The 17,919-nt window shown below is 39.7% G+C and overlaps 1 protein-coding gene across 2 annotated transcripts in view; it reads right to left on the bottom strand.

Moving 5' to 3' along the window:
• The window catches only part of GTPBP10 (GTP-binding protein 10), an 83,342-nt gene that overhangs the window by 49,537 nt on the left and 15,886 nt on the right, over positions 1 to 17,919 (bottom strand). The window contains exons 1-9 of one of the 2 annotated variants that reach the window (XM_051217654.1): positions 10,352 to 10,478; positions 9,958 to 10,231; positions 9,736 to 9,925; positions 9,547 to 9,703; positions 9,449 to 9,512; positions 9,345 to 9,417; positions 3,061 to 3,161; positions 2,674 to 2,805; positions 2,439 to 2,552 (exon numbers count right to left, since the gene is read on the bottom strand). In XM_051217654.1, coding sequence (XP_051065068.1) covers positions 2,439 to 2,552; positions 2,674 to 2,805; positions 3,061 to 3,161; positions 9,345 to 9,417; positions 9,449 to 9,512; positions 9,547 to 9,703; positions 9,736 to 9,925; positions 9,958 to 10,108 — 982 coding nt within the window. In that variant the 5' untranslated portion in view covers positions 10,109 to 10,231; positions 10,352 to 10,478. Of the gene's footprint in view, positions 1 to 2,438; positions 2,553 to 2,673; positions 2,806 to 3,060; positions 3,162 to 9,344; positions 9,418 to 9,448; positions 9,513 to 9,546; positions 9,704 to 9,735; positions 9,926 to 9,957; positions 10,232 to 10,351; positions 17,298 to 17,919 lie in introns of those variants that run through there. The other variant, XM_051217653.1, reaches the window with a different exon arrangement.

The following is a 17,919-nucleotide window of genomic DNA, read 5'->3' as shown; positions in this document are numbered from 1 at the left end:
GTTGGAAGCCAAACACTTTGCCTCCAAGTCACCACTTTTACTTTTCATACAGATAATTGTATAAATTGAAGACATTTTTCATTAAAAATATTATTTATTATTGATTTATTGAAAATAGTATGAGACAATTCTACAGATAACCCAAATCCCATTTATTTCCGTTGAAATAATAATGATAACACTTAACAAACACATCAATCTTTCCCCTTTAATTTTTCTAGTTGACTTTCCTATGCATTAGTGATTGAATTAGATGGTAGATGATGTAAAGAAAGTCTATTCGAATATTGACCCAAATTTGAGTGTTCTCAAACTTTAATTATCATCTCTGTTTGTTAAACAAGACTATCTTCGATAGTCTAATTATTAATACCTTTTCAATAATTTTTCTTCAATGTCACTAAGTTAGTCAGTATATGTATTAATGTGATATTAGTATCATTCATAGGAGGTAGAGTAAACATCCAGTATAACAAACGGAATGGAATTTGTAAAGGTTTGTATTCCACTAACAGAACCTTCAATCTGAGCACCTAGAAATAGAAAACGTAAAGCCACTTCCAAATCAAACACGTTGGTAGGCTGAAATCAATGGTAGTATTGTGATGTATGTGCTAATTATGCTGACAGATATAAGTAGTATGTAGCAGCAGTAAGAAGTGAAATACCTGGCAGCATAAAACTGAAATCAAAAGAACAGGAAGGGAATCGGAAAGCAATTGAACTAACGACTGAATTGGTGGAGTCGTGATGCATGTGTTATAATTTTCTCTTATTACGACCCAGCTATTCCGACTGCTTAGTAGTCTTGGACACCAATTCACCCGACAAGTCCCCAAATTAGAACACGGTTGAACAGAGAAGAGATTATATTCCAAATAACGAGGGTAGATGGAAGTAAGGAGCATAATAAGATTTGTTAGTCTAGTTACCCAAGTATTGGCTAGCGCTGATTGGATAAGAATTAGCCAATCGGCGTGCAGAAACGCAATCGTGCATGGAACATGGTTTAATTCAATCTATGTACCGCTAACAGCAAGGGACAACTGAAGGAAGATATGCAAATAATGTATTTAATGCATGATTTTCATATTTGATAAAATTACTGTGTAATTTTGCATAAAACGATGAATTGTTTTTCCCTATCTGAGTTCATGTTCACTACAGTATAAATATATGGCAAAATGTGTTCTGCTAACCGAATTGCAAATGGAGTACCAAGTTCGTGCAGTAAAACACGATTTACTGTTTGTTCGCTAGGCGAAAAAATTGAAGAGGTAACGGTATTTTTTAAAGACAATAACAAATTAGTAAATGAATACTTAATGTAGGATAAAGGGTTCATTTTCATATGATCATACACAAACAGATCGTTTATTGGTCACTGAGAAAGTTTCCTTTCGATCATAATCAGGACTACATATCAATAATACTATATAGATCAGTAATTGATCGTTCTAGAGGAACTTCAAGTAACAGTAGTCAGATTTGTGATAATAAACTTTGTAGTGAAAAAAAAACAAACCGATATATTGTAGGACAAATTGTATGTACCCGCATTCCAATGCATGCTGATTTTCTTATTTAAGCACCGATATCAATGGATTCACAGTTATTTCATCAAAACTATCCCATCGTTAATTCTCACGACTGAATTATTGAGTCCAGAATAATGCCGTCCAAGTATGTATGGTTTGATCGTTGTGATTACATATAGGTTATATATGATGAAAGGAGTGTTAGACTTACGGGTATTCAGCGAAAACACTAACACATACAGCGAGATCCCGGAGTTATAAAACTCAAAAGAAAATTCCTAATACAATTTTCTAGGATCACTATTTGCAATGATAAAAATATCCATATGTAGTGTGCCATCAGATTGTTTAGATTATAATTCGCATCCATATGAAAAGCTAATCTTATGAATACAGAGAGTGGGGAGAGTCAGCGCTCCATCTCGAAATACTCTCACATGGCCACGTGCATACAACTACTGCCAGGGAAGTCCTACTCACTGCCTTCTCGTGGCGGGGGTGTTGTTTACGAAATTGAGAGGACGAAAAGCGAATGTTCGGCGCCTTAACCAGATTCCAAATCAATGGTGCACATGGGCTCCAGTATCGTGAGGGAACAAATGGCGTATGAACCAATTGTTGGTCACCGGCTTCCATGGGACTGCATCACCTTACGATTATCCACTGCCATGTGGATCAGACCTTTAGGTCCAAGGTTCGAGGTGTGGTCCCCTAAGAAAACCACCTGATTCGGTCTGGACACCCGAGTAGTATTAAGGCCCTCACACAAATTGAATGATTTATGTGGCGCATATGTATTTGGTGCCTCCTTGCACCAATGTTTATGTGTTTAAATAAATAAATAAATAAATATGGAAAAGAAACAAAAAATAACTTTAAATAATATCCAATAAAATTTACCTGTACAGTTTATATCCTGTTGAAGTTCCAAAGATGTATATTGATCATAAAGTAAATTAGTCCATTGAGTAAGATAATGCATTTCACTTGTTGACAAATCAACTACACCACTCTCTAATAAATTGGAAGTAATAAGGATATCAAAAGAAAGATGATCAAGAAGAAAATGTTTGATGACATGATTAAAAATATTATAATATGAACAATTAACAACATCGAAATGTGATACGCTTACGTTTAATTGGTAATAATTCATCAGGAGTAGGCATTTCAGGTAGTCTTTCATTTGAAATGTTACATTTTGATGCACGACGCATTTTCTCTTCATGCCACATAGCTTCTAGGCCAGGATTTATAGATAAATTATCTTTAAAATGTGTAATTAAAACAAAAACATGATGTCAGATGAAGTAAATACAATTAGAAGACTACTATATGACAAGGATAACAATATATAAGTAAATAATATAAGAATTCATACAAAATCTATGTACATATGTACCAACACAAGATAAGGCTTGAAAGATGAGACCATAGAATTGCGAAATATATACTATGGTAAGCGTAAACTCATTAAAGTTACTTCACATTTATATTTTCAGAACTTTCACCGGGAACAAACCTTGCAGATCTCGACGATTCAGTATGTCCCAAGCAGATATATCAACTTCTAGTTCCATACTTGTACATTTCGGAATAGAGTCTGGTGATAGAAGATATTCCCTGAATAAATAAAGAATGTTGACAAGGTTATGCACCGATAAATTAATAGCGATTAGCTTATAAAAAACTCAACCCATTATATTGTTCACTAACACATTTGATAATATAAATTCACATTATTTTGTCGGAAGTATATTTGTAACCCAAGGAAAAAAATATGCAGATATAAATTTATTTATTATGTATTTAAACGCATAAACATTGGTATAAGGAGGCAGCAAAATAGATATGCACCACATAAATCATTCAATTTGAGTGAGGGCTGGGATACTGACCGGGTGCACAGACCGAAGCAGGTGGTTTGCGTAGGGAGCCACACCCGGAGCCTTCGACCTAAAAGTTTGATCCACAAGGCAATGGAGCATCGTAAGGAGATGCAGTCTCATGGCAGTCGGTGACCAACGATTAGTCCATACACAATTTGTTCCTTCAAGATACTGGAGCCCATGTACACCATTAGTTTGGAATCAAGGTTTTCCAACTCCCCTAGGTGGACTCTCCGCGTTGAACATTCACTTTCCGTCTTCTCAATATTGTAAACAGCATTAATGCCGCGAGATGGCAGTGAGTAGAGCTTCCCTAGCAGTGGTTGTATGCACGTGACCATGTGAGAGCATTTCGAGATGGAGCGCTGGCTCTCCCCACTCTCGGCCGTACCAGGACATTTGGAGACTTTTACAAATGACTCCCGAAAATTCATACTTTCTCTACTCGTGGTAACGTCTCTGACTGTGAAGCTGGGTGACACGAGATCGAATCCGCCAGGGAGCACCAGTTCCCTCAATATTACAGGTACACCTTGCTGACGAGTGCCAAGTAGCACGAAACCCGGGTCCAGGGTTTCCTGTTGACTACCTCCAACCACCATCTTAATGGAAATATGATTGCCTGATTGAGACAGAACTACTTGTAGTCGACTAAAAACTCTAAAGAGGAATAACAGCCAAGTCAAAAATATCGTATTCCTATCGAATGCAGGATAAATTCTCTTGATAAACTTATTTTAATCATTTCTTCGATTAAGATATCATATTCAGGGAACCCACAATTTACTTAGCTTACATTTTGTATACAATTCTTATTTCTTACGTTATTTAAAAGCATGAGAAAGAAGAATCGTAAGAGCGTTACATATAAAATTAGACTATTAATTCAACATTTTGTAAAAGTAGTCATGTGTTATTTTTTCATATGGTTCATCAAATACAGTCAACAAAGCCAACTAACTTTATGACTATATTATTTACTTTTAAAGCTGTTAAAGTTACAAACTTCATGATTTCTATGAGCTAAGGGGCCATCAACGCGCTTAGAATTTTCTATAACATTTATCAGGGTAGTGCTTTATAAACACAGTTTTGCTCTTAACAAGGTCAAAATGAATGGTATGTATAGGATAAATCAATAATAATTCCAACAGTTGCTAAATGCATTTTTTATGTCTTCAGATTAAAGGTAACGCAGAAAAATAGTTTAACAACTGCCTGAATAATTATATTGTAAATACAGTAAAAATAACCGTTTCTGGTATCGAAGTTAAGGCTATCAATGCTAATCGACAATAAGCCAATGACTAGGCAATGAACTACAACCAGCTAGTTGTTTAATTTCCTGTGCATACGACTAGTAGAAGATATCAATTGTTTCTTCAAACAATTTCTTTGTCTCTACACGTCAGTTGCGCATACCCAAGAGACAATTCTATATCTTGATAAAGGAGATATAAAATAAGTTTATTTACATTTATCTTTGTCCAAAATAACAATAGATGAAGTAATTTTCCATGCTTTTAGTAATTCAGATATAAACAGCTTAGGACTTGGCAAAAACGTGAATCGCCGCACGCTTTGCCCCCGAATGCCCTGGTACGGCCGAGAGTGGGGTGAGTCCGCTTTCCCTCTCGAAATACTCTCACACGGCCGCGCGTATACAGCCTCTGCCAGGGAAGTCCTACTCATTGCCTTCTCGTGGCGGGGGTGTTGTTTACGAAAATGAGAGGACGAAAAGCGAATGTCCGGCGCTTTAACCGGATCACAAACCAATAGTGCACATGGGCTCCAGTATCCTGCGGGAACAAATGGCGTATGAACCAATCTTTGGTCACCGGCTACCATGGGATTGCATCTCCTTACGATGCTCCACTGCCTTGTGGGTTAGACCTTTAGGTCAAAGGCTCGGGGAGTGGCCCCCTAAGATAACCACCTGCTTCGGTTTGGGCACCCGGGCAGTATCACAGCCCACACACAAACGATGAACTCTATGTCTATGGCAACTACTTTTCTCGCTCCGAAAAACAATCAATCGATTCAAATAATTATCATTACTATTATTGTCATTATTAATACTATTATTATTACTATTATTGTCATTATTATTATTATTATTATTATTATTATTTTCCACATTATTCACCCTTTTTTATACTTATACAGCGGCTCGTCTTTGGTGGAAATCCGACTGTATCTAAACGTTCTCGAGTCACTGTCCGGTCGAAAATTGTATGTTACCATCGAATATGAGTACTGAAGCAGTTTTTCTGAAACCACGTGCGCCATTCAAACTGGCTGCCTTCAACGTTCGCACACTTATGCAGGTTGGTCAACAGATAGGGCTGGCTATGTCTTTGGAAAGTCTTCATATCGATGTCTGCTGTCTATCCGAGACCCGTATTCAAGACTCTGGTGATGTACTACAAATTCGCTCTACATCTGTCACTTCAAAAGCTTGTTTTACGTGCGCTTATCCGGGGACCCTGTGGCATCTTCGTCTGGTCTTGCTGGCGTTGGTGTCGCACTAAGCGCTAGAGCTGAGGCAGAACTAGTCGATTGGATCCCCATTAACAGTCGGTTATGTGCTTTTAGATTAGAAAGTTCCATCAAAGTGAGAAGAAATCGGCGTGAGAAACGATGTCTTTTCGTCATCTCCGCCTATGCCCCGACAGATTGCAGCCCGGATGCAATCAAGGATGAGTTTTACCACCAGTTATCTGTTCTTCTCCAGAAAGTGCGTTCGACAGATATTGTAGTACTAGCCGGAGACTTGAATACTCAGGTCGGGCGTCTAGGCACAGAAGAGAGTCGTTTAGGTGGCCGATGGGGACTCGTTGGTCGCAGGTCAGATAACGGGGACCGTCTACTGCAACTGTGCACAGACCACAACCTGTTTCTGGCTAGCACTAACTTTCGGCACAGTCATCGCCGATGTGCCACCTGGCGTCCTCCCTCTGCATCCCAAGCCTGGACTCAGATTGATCACATCGCGATCAGCTACCGCTGGCGTGGTTGTGTAAAAGACTGCCGCTCCTTTTTGAGTACCTATCTGGACTCTGACCATGCCTTGGTCTGCGCCAATCTTGCCTTACTTTTCGGTGGCCAACGAAGTGACCACCACCAAAAGATTGATGTTAGCAAGCTGGTTGCAACTTCTGTTGCAAGTAAGTATCGAACCGAGCTAGCCTCTAGGCTAGCTACCACTCCACCGAAAAGTATAGATGAGCATTGGTTGCAATTGCATGACGCCATGAAAATGGCGGGAACAGTCAGTTGTGGGTTTGCGAAACGTCCCGCCTCTAAGCACTTGGTTTCTCCAGGTTCCTTACAACTCATTGAAGCCCTTCGGTCTACTCCGGGTGACCGTGAGTTTGACCATAAACGAAGGATGTTACGTAAGGAAATTGGGCAAAGCTTGCGTAAGGACCGAGAAGCCTGGTGGTCGAAGCGTGCTAATGAGCTGGAAGCAGCAGCTGCATCTGGTAACTACCGGAAGCTCTTCCAGCTCATCCGAGCCACTGGCAGCAAGAAGTCTGGTGTGAGTGAAACAATCTGCGATGATGATGGGATGCCAATCACTAATATCCATCGACGTCTTGGACGATGGGCAGAATTTTCGAAGGGCAGTTCAACTGGCCTGCTGCCCCGGCAACATCGGTCAGACTGTCCTGCCCTCCATGGCCGGTGACGACTGATCCACCAAACGAGGAGGAAGTCCGCAAGGAACTCCAACTCTTGAAGCGTTACAAATCACCTGGCCCAGATGACTTACCTCCGGCTCTTTTTAAAGATGGTGGTGACTTTTTGACTAAGGAATTGACGACGTTGTTTACCAAGGTTTGGGAACTAGAGAGTGTACCAACGTCATGGAATGAGTCGATAGTTGTCCCTATCTTTAAAAAGGGTTCACGTCGTTCCTGCAACAACTATCGGGGATAAGTCTACTTCCGATTGCGTCCAAGCTATTGGCTTCCGTCATTATTCGTAGGCTGTTCAAAACCCGAGAAAGATTGACTCGCGAGGAGCAGGCTGGGTTTCGTTCTGGTCGAGGATGTATTGATCATATCTTCACCCTCCGCCAAATGTTAGAACACCGCCATACTTTTCAAAGGCCAACAATCGTAGTGTTTCTTGACATAAGGGCTGCCTTCGATTCGTTGGACAGGACTGTTCTCTGGAATTGTCTATTGAAGAAGGGTGTGCCTGAGAAGTTTATTAACATCCTGAAAGCCCTATATAAAAACACCTCAGGCAGAGTGAGGGCATACAACCACCTCTCTCCATTGTTCCATTCGAGCAGTGGGGTTAGGCAGGGTTGCCCAATCTCACCATTCCTCTTCAACTTTGCCATCGATGACATTCTGGAAACAGCTCTGATGGATGTAAGTAATGGTGGTGTGGATCTGTTGCCTGGAGAAAGACTTCTCGACCTTGAGTATGCGGACGATATTGTCTTACTGTGCGATAATGCCCAAGGCATGCAATCCGCACTTAATCAGTTGGCAATCAGTGTCCGTAGGTATGGTTTGTGCTTTGCACCTTCGAAGTGCAAAGTACTTCTACAAGACTGGCAGGATTCCAATCCTGTACTCACCCTGGATGGTGAGCAGATAGACGTAGTCGAGAAGTTCGTGTATCTGGGTAGCTGCATAAGTGCTGGTGGGGTTGTGAGTGATGAGATCAATGCACGTATGGTGAAAGCCAGAGCGGCTTATGCCAATCTGGGCCATCTTTGGCGCCTTCGTGATGTTAGTCTGGCTGTAAAAGGTCGGATCTACAACGCGTCGGTGAGAGCAGTTCTGCTCTATGCTTGTGAAACATGGCCTCTCCGAGTTGAGGACGTTAGACGACTTTCTGTGTTCGATCATCGCTGTCTCCGAAGGATTGCTGACATTCAGTGGCAACACCATGTCAGTAATGCAGAGGTTCGGCATCGTGTGTTCGGGCACAGAGATGAAAATTCAATTGGTGTCACCATCTTGAAACACCAACTTCGGTGGCTTGGACATGTTCTACGAATGTCGTCCCAGAGAATTCCACGTCGTGCATTATTTGCCGACTCTGGGACTGGTTGGAAGAAGCGGAGAGGTGGTCAGTGCATGACATGGTGTCGTGGTATGAAAGAAAGCTGCAAAGGACTGGCTTGTGTCGGTCCTTCACGACTCCCTGGTTGGGGTCTGAGAGATGGTGCTACACAGTGGCTAGAGACGTTATCAGATATGGCTGAGAATAGAAGCCAGTGGCGATCCTGCTGTAACCTTCTTTTACTTTCTTCATAAAAAGTGGTTGTGTCTCCCTTACCTGAAAGATTTCTTCCAATTGTACCTTTGAGTTCCCTGATTACTAGCACATTACCTTACACCAATCTCTTCGTTATTGTTCTCTCTTTTTTTGTGCTCCTTAGCTTTTTTTTTCTTTCTTTGTATTCCTCTTCGAATATTCATTGTTCTGTGTGGCGCATATATATTGGCGCTCTCTTGTACCAATATTCATGTGTCCAAATAAATAAATAAACCATACCAAATCAGTACACTAGGAGGGGGTTAACGAGACGAGTAGTCGTGACAGTCGTCTGTACTAGCAAAATAGACTAGACATCAGGAATATAATTCGGGAAAAAGAGATGAAATCGAAGAAAGGTGTGAACAATCAACAGCACTCAGGATTTATATATACAGTGAAAATGGAGTGGAGAAATTAGAATAAAAGTGCCTTACAATATGGAGGGACAAGTCTGTAGTTCTGAGTTTGTGTTACACAATTACTTGAAATTATTCATGACAGTGAACGCGAGCACATTGGGGCTGTTAGAATATTCAGACACTTAGTGACACTTGGATCAATTCCAGTTTCATTACCCACCCATCACGCAGTTATTGATTAAAGTGTGAAACACATAATTGTAGTAACTTACGGACCAAATTTTTTGGGATTCCATATATTTTCCGAGCTCCTTACCAACGACGGAAATCCTACAGAATTTGAGGCTACAAGCTATAAATGAACCTGTACACTTACTACGGAATCTGAAATACCCTGCATAAAGCAGGTTCATACCGAACAGATTATAATCCACACAAAACTACAACCAAATAATATAATTTATACGATGAAACCTGTAATAGGTATGGAATATGTGATTCATAAGTTTGAAAGGGGCGATTTAATACGACCCCACTCAGCAATATCTCGGAACAGACGGAAACCAAACTGGGGTCCACAAGGTAAAGCTTGATGAAAGGTTTTTTTGATTCATGATAACCGTATATCGAACTATACTGGGGTGAAATACGAACCTAACTTACAAACCAGATACCACGGCAGCGTCAAAAACTATGACATCTTTGACATTAAGAGTGCTAAGCTTTGCACGAATGGATTTTTCAAGGCTGAGAACAAACGACTGGACGAATTCGTGAATATCTGACTCCACATTTGGCAGCTCAACGAAAATGTACGGCAAAACCCCGTGTACATTGGCACACATTTTCTGGCCTGAGAAACTTGTAAAAGCATATTTAAGTTACCTGTATGTGTTGTGCCATAAACTCGAATAATCGGGATCCGATGTGAAAAACATCTTGCAAACTTTGAATACCCTATATCCAGTAAATCATTTGGCAACGCAAAGTAATAATCTAGAGAGAATATCTTTATTGATAAACATCCCGGAGTCATATATGCCGCAAGATGCAAAATAACTGTAACTTTCAATCTTCAGCAGGAGTGCATCCAATCTGAAGATATGTTGTATTGAGGGTGTGAAGAACCCTGTCTATACTTTCTTTTGTGCTGAAGGATCTGAAAAAATAATAATAATGTAAGTCGGCAGCTCGGTGGAAAAATTAAAATGTACTGCAAATTCGCTAACAAAAAGAGATCGAAAGCACTGCACATAAAAGTCTTAAATGACTTTCTTACCATATGGAAGTCAACAACACGGGTTTTCAAGGTCGCGTTATGTAACGTGACCTTTAAACACCCGCAATCATTTTGGCTTGCCTTCAGTAATCGATACAATAGGCAAATGCATAACAGCCAGACGAATTCATTTGAATTGTTCAAGTGATTATGAACGAAATAGAAGATTTTTATTAGCGATCATTCGTGTCTAGGAGCAGTGGGTCATTTATATATCTAAGTAAATACCTGGGTACATGAAATTATTATTATTAATGGCTTTATTCAATAAATAAAAGAATCGCTGGCTAGTCAATGTGAAATTCTCCTCCAATACCTTTAGAATATATTGGTTTATGCCAGTAAGGTATATAGGAAGTTGCTTGGAAGTAATGTACGTAGTTATTTCTACTTCATGCAAACATCGGTACGATCAGCAATATTACGGGTAATGAAAAGCTATCGATTTCTGTAGATTCCGTGTCTGTGTCACGAGTAAAGCACTTACTCATATACCGAGTCAATAGAAGCAAAGGTTCCATAAGTCATATCCTAGTCAGTCAAGCTCACTCGATCAAAGTTCATCGTAAGAAAGCCGTAAATACCAGGAACTTCAAAATCGAAAGCTATATAGTCGGTCGAACACGGGTCCAAACAACTGTTATAACTCGATGTCGAAATGCTAACATTGACGGAAGAATAGGTAAGGGAAAAATTAATATACTGACACACAAATTCAGTATTCTCTGTCTCACTAACTTATTAGTGGCTCGTGAAAGCTGGTGCGCTCTTATGGACCAAAAGTTACCTGTAGACGTAGCCTTCATTGATTTCAGCAAAGCTTTTGACAAGGTTCCGCACAACCGGCTGTTATATAAGTTAAGAAATGTCGGGATTGGAGGCAATCTATTTATGTAGATAAAAGACTTCCTAGTTGGGCGTAAACAAAGAGTTCGAGTGAACTCAAAATTATCTAGCTGGGAAACTGTGCTTAGTGGAGTGCCCCAGGACAGCTTTTGGGCCAGTGCTATTCCTCTTGTGTGTAGAACTCCAAAATGACCTGAAGAAATTATCTGAATGGTCTCAAACATGGCAGTTGCCGATAAATATTTCCAAGTGCGTTGTGATGCATATCGGTCATCAAGGTACAGATACATACACGATGAATAACACTGAGCTACCTGTCGTCCAGACATATAGTGACTTAGGAGTCATCGTTAGCCAAGACTTGAAGACTACTACACACTGCCGTGCAGTAGCCGCCAAAGGTTTTAGAACGTTATGGTCAATACGTAGGGCTTTTAGTCATGTCGACGCTAAAACGTTTTTGACTTTGTATACAGTGTTCGTTCGTCCTAAACTTGAGTACTGCATACAAGCGGCTAGCCCCTGCTTAAAAAAAGACAGTGAGCTTCTGGAAAAGGTTCAGATAACGGCGACTAAGCTGATTCCCAGAATAGCGAAGCTTCCGTGTGAATCTCGACTGGCCAAGCTGAACCTTTACCCGTTGTCTTATCGCAGAACTAGAGGCGACTTGATTACAGTTTTCAAATTGCTTAGTGCCAAATTTGCACCTGATGTGCCCTCATTTTTCTTGTCTTCCAAAATGAGAATTTACGAGGACACTCCGAAAAAGTTCTCAAGCCGAGAACAAATTACTTGTCAGCTGACTATCGATTTTCCCATCGAATCATCAACGAGTGGAACTCATTACCTCAGCACGTGGTTGAGACTCCATCCGTCGATTCTTTCAAAAGAAAGTTGGATCAACTGAGGGACCACCACTGCCAGGACTAACACAGGCCATCGGGCCTCCTGTCCTTCTCAAACTGAAACTGAAACTACAATAGAGGACCGTATTTCTTCCTTCTTGGTGACGCTCACATTTATATTCAACAAACATTGTTTGTTTGCATTGATCGTATCGAACATGACCGGATAAAATCAACCTGTTGATTGGTATCTGCGCTACTTTATATGTTCAAATGAACACTACACACGTCATTCACCTTTCTGCTTTATTGGACACGGCCTGTGATTGAAGATTATAGTGGCGTTGTGTTTTCTATTTAGACCACTCTTAACAACATGGAATTACTAGCATGGATTTTCCTGTAACAGTATTGGATTTACACTTCCCTTTACATCGTCAGTGTCAATTGAACAGATTATTCTGTAGTTGAGTGGACTCTTCGTAGTGGTTACTCAGAAGAAGCTTATAAGTAGCATTCGTTACTTGACTGTTGTTACCATTATCATTTAATATACAACCATGTTTCGAGTGCTGCAAATTATGCCGCCTTCCAATTCGTATTCGGTGACTTGAGTATAGTTTTACTTGTTTGAGCATTGTCGTATCCTGATAAGGACTTTTCACGGATCAACTACATTAATTGTTGACAAAAGTGATCTGAACAATAATATGATAGGTATATCAAGGACTGGGGTTTAAGCGACCAGTCGCAAAATAGACTGCTCGATGCGGTGTAACGCCCTAAAGACAGTGAGTGACTCACTAAAATGTTAACGCCTTAATCAGCAACGCCATTATAACCGAAGTATGCTCACCCAGTCAAATCAGATGTCAGAAGTGAAGAAGTTCGAAGATATATTTTGAAGGCCTCAGCATATACTAGTTAAAAACCAAGATCCTCAAATACAACACAGAAAACGCAAAACTAGTTACGCCTGATGGATAAACTCTGTAAGAAGTGAAATCTCCTACAAACATGGAAGCACCATAGATGAACAAGGAGGATCTGATGTAGACGTAAAGGCGAGGATCGGTAAAACAAGGGCAGCATTCCCAGAGTTGAAGAACATTTGAAACTCAAAACAACTGTCAACCATTATCAGGGTCACAGTCGTCTAGATCTACTACAACTATTAATAAAAAGGCACGAGCACTTATACACAAATTTCTACGTAAGCTACTTAATATCCGTTGACCGGGTACCATCAGCAAAAACCCACTGGGGGAGAGAGCAAATTGACTTCCAGCTGGAGAAGAAATCAGGGAAAGACGTTGTAAGTAGATCGGACATACATTGAGGAAATCATCAAACTGCATCGCGCAGCAAGCGCTAACTTGGAATCCTGAAGGGAAACGAAAAAGAGGAAGGTCAAATTACATACCACATCGTTAATTGGAAGCAGAAGTTAAAAGAATGAGTAGCCACTGGAAAGAATTGTATAGGAGAGAGTTGGATGGAGAATGCTGATGGGCGGCCTACGCATCTCCATGATGGGCAACGGGCGTAAGTATGCAAGTAAAGATACCGAATTCTTCGTCAATGTCCCTGTTCTAAACGAATCACAAGTTAAACAGATTTTAGTCAACTCAGAATCCTTATAGATCTTCTGTGTGATTGCTTCTCACCTGGCCTAGCTCATTTAATCTGGAACACAAACATCAGTACCTGATATATGAATCTTCATTTATATACATGTAGACCAGACCGCATCACATCGTAAAACAGAAAATAACAATTATACGGGATCAAGCCGAAATTGGCTGAATGCGAGGGACTGTAACTTATAAATTGGAGATAATTTAAGGATATTAAATCGTGTAACAATATCCAACAGGTCAGATGAAAGCTTGTGATACAAAGGAATAATGATGTATGTAATCTAGTTACCTACTAATTTTCCTGTTGGAATATATTTCATGATAGTCCATGAATAATTCCTAGCAATTACCATTCATTTATACTTCGTTTGATTACAGCACCAGCAAAAATGACAACGAATGTAACACGTACGCCGACATGGACTGCAACAGTGCGGATAACCATTCCCGCTTCCTCTTGTTTGGTTGCTTAGTTTAAGACGCAAATGGGAATTCAGCTCATCCTCAGCCACGAATTCTCTCCCCTGAAACCTGAAGGTTTGTTGGAATCACTGTTAAAACAATATATGCGGGTAGATTTGTAGTGTGGGGTCGAGTCACGGTCGACGATGATCACCACTACAGGAAGACTACGTGGCAGTTAACCGATAAGATCTCCCGTAGGCCAAATATCAGAAGGCAGTTGATGGCTGTAGTCGAAATGTAATTGTTGGAGATCTCGTGGTATCGAAATACGGAGATCGTGCGAAAGGAGTACAAGTGTGGTTACTGAGCGTAACCGAACTCGTGCAAGGTCATAATCAACGGAAGGAAGAATGTCTTTAGTACAGTTAAACAAACAAGTACAGTAAAACAACCCGTGGTACAATTGGTTATAATAATAATTGTTTCCATCAAACCAATCGTGTTCTCTTGGTAAAAGTAGGTCACTACAGATTAGTCGTAATTTACGAATAAATGTTTGGTATCTGAAATGACATTTGGTTATCTTTATTTGGGTTCAGTGTTTACCCTCGTGAGATTTTGGGGGAAATTGTTATGACCTTGGATGTCTTGTTTTGCTACCACGCGACCTATCGACCAATCCGGATACGAATTATACGAATCTTCGCACTAGGCCAACCAATGACGTTTAACCGGTGTGGGCAGTTTAGTGTCCTTATTGGTCCTATGTCCTACGAGCCCTTCCACTTGAGTCCAGAACAAGATACCAGCTTCCGAATCAGAGCAGATCAGACCAGAATCAGAGCAGATCATTTATTTCAGGCATACTTAGTTTATATATCAATCACACAGACCGCAACGTACCATAAAATAGGAAATAATATTTGTACACAAATAAGCCCAAAAAGTGGCTGTGAATGTGGGAGGCAGTAGTTAGTAAACTGAACATAACTTAAGAACCGTAAATCGTACAATAATAAATTATAGGCCAAAATAAAGCTTGTCATAAGAGGGATATAAATATACATAGTGTAATTGTTGAGTAGTTATACAATAAGAATATCAGTCCATGAATAGTCCTCGGAAGTTACCTGTAACTTAATCTCCACTCGGATATAACAGAAATAAACGTGTTAATTTCGGGACATTTCCTCTCACAGGGTAAATTTCGGGAAAACCATGCACTGTATACCCCGGGTTGAGGAAAAAGTTGATATTTCGATACACTGTTGCCTGTATTCGCATCAAGTCTCACTGTGGACTTTCCTCAATATCCACCACTATTTCCTCTTTTTATTTTGCGTTGGTGTCAACCGACTACACCTCACTAACAGATCAGAGTAATATTTTGACGTAACACTTGGTAATATACAGTCAATATTGCGTCGTCTGTATGTCAGTAATAGTCATAGAACTTTTGCTTTGAGGAAGAAGAGGACCATGTTATATATGGAGGCTCCTGAAACAAGATGGAAATCAAAAGTTCATCAAATTAGTCACGATAGGAATCTACAGTCAAATCCGAAACGTGTTTCTTTGTCGCGGGGAAAGATGTTATCCTTGGGGCCTCTTCTGCAGTACCTCAAGACAGAACTATTGTTAGCATCTCAGTCACTTAAGGCATTAATGATGTCGACAAAAAATTGAGCCAGTAAGTATAACGTACCACTATCAAAGACCATAGTTAGGCGTAAGACCAAGGTCGGTGCTAAAACAGTAAAAGAAATATATGCCGAACGAACCGCCAAACTTTGATATCATGGTCCAAAAATGTAATCTACATATGGAACTCATGCCAAAGTTCGATGTCAATGCACTTATCTATGTAACAAACTTATAGCTAGAGTATAGTTGACTCGCCATGATATAACTGCTTAATCTACCTGATCATATATCGAATCCACATTACTGTCCAAACTGGCGTAATGTGTCAGTCAGACGTATCGCCTATAAGGACCTCTTATGACAACATTAAGGTTGCTGATAGAACTTGCTTGTATGGAGAGGAGATAATTCCAACGACTATATATTTACAACCAAGCGTAGCAGTCTCTATCATATCTCCGCGTTGATTTGACCAGTCGTTGGTAATCGTACTATCACCTAGTACTCAACAACGATTTCACTTACTGATATTGATTTAAATTTCCAACATACGTCCAGTATGTAAACAATTTTCCTACTTAAAAGCGCTTAAATATGATGTAATTATCCTGAAGAATTCAGAGTTAAATGTGCGACTATTTTGTTAGTGGGGTCAAAAAGATCCTAAGACCATACACTTGCCACGTGAATCACGTACGTGACCAGGCTCCGGATAACCAGCACATTTCGTCTAATAAGCAATTAAAGCTCCCATATTTGATAAATGCCATGAATTGAAATATGGTTTATTTTCGGTAAATAACCTTTTTTGTCCCATTTTGGTCTTTATATATCCAATACGAAGACCTCTTTCAATTGACTGCCTGGATACGGTGAACCAACTGAAGACGCAAGTCCTCTGACAATCATCTTATCATAACTTTGAACTCGTCAACAACGAGTACCCACAATGTTATATACCTCGGAATCCTACTGCAGCAAACAAATTTCCGATTAAGGACGGGGTTTAGACTCTATCCCGAAATGAAACGGTGTTAGCATTCGGGATCGGATTACTAGCGTTGAATCTGAAAACTGAAAGATACGGAGCTCAGATCAGACGAATCTCATTAACCTAGTTCTCTTCATGCTCTGAAAACAACTAGTTTTTAATATCCATCGAACAAAACTCTAATGATTTCTCAAGTTAGTAGAAGCAGGGATTTCAAAAAGCTTTACGAAGTATTTCTTTGTATATATAGGACAAGCAAACAACGGTAAATGTAATATGTATAAGGGAATATAAAACCATCCCTCTGTTTTATATCACAAAGAAAACTTTGAAATACAAAAATTCATTTCTATATACAGTTAATCACATGCACACACAAGTAACGAAAGTAGTACAGATATGAAACAGAAGAAACCAAAGAAATGAATAAAAAAGACCTTAGTAGTAGGTTGGTTGGATGTCACTTAAGAATCTTTTTTCTTTCGTTTGTTGTGATTTTATTTGTACAGATGTGTTGTCTTTTCGCTTTCTTAATTCAATTTGATCAAGCCAGTTGCGCAATGACTCTTTCAATTCTAAAAGAAAAAATGACAACATTGGCGATTTACTCAGCAAGTTATTAAAACCGTGAAGCAATCTATGTTGTACAATCACTGAACACATGGAAGCAATGGATAACGTTTTCTTTCTAGTTTGAAAATCTTCAGCAGTGCACGCCCACAATCGTACCTGGGAGTGAACAGAGGATCTTTAGGTCTCTCAGCGAACGCTTGACTCTTAATCAACTAGTTTAGTATCCAATAGTTTATTTCTCGAGCTTCAGTGAGCTCGTGAGATTCCACGAACATTAATCTAATGCCATTGGTAGATAACTGCCTCACATCCTACAAGACTGTACTTTACTGGTCATGGCTTCTAACTAGAAGCAGGTTTTCTACTTTCTTTGACTTATGAAACAAGGTTTACAAGATGGATAGTTGAAAATGTGCACGTAAAGTTTGGCATACTGTCTTCAAATGTTTTACACAAATTGTCGTACTGTAGATGTTTAGAACGCACAGAACGGACATATAAATTAGGATGGATTTTTGTGATGATATATTTCTTATACTCATTTAGTTATTCTATCCATTTCTTAATCACTTGACAATATTTACCAATAAGATGCCGGCTTACAATTATCCACAGTAAGTATAC

The sequence above is a fragment of the Schistosoma haematobium genome, chromosome 5 (genome assembly GCF_000699445.3).
Source record: "Schistosoma haematobium chromosome 5, whole genome shotgun sequence".
Classification (NCBI taxonomy): domain Eukaryota; kingdom Metazoa; phylum Platyhelminthes; class Trematoda; order Strigeidida; family Schistosomatidae; genus Schistosoma; species Schistosoma haematobium.
This window is presented reverse-complemented; position numbering and strand designations above follow the sequence as displayed.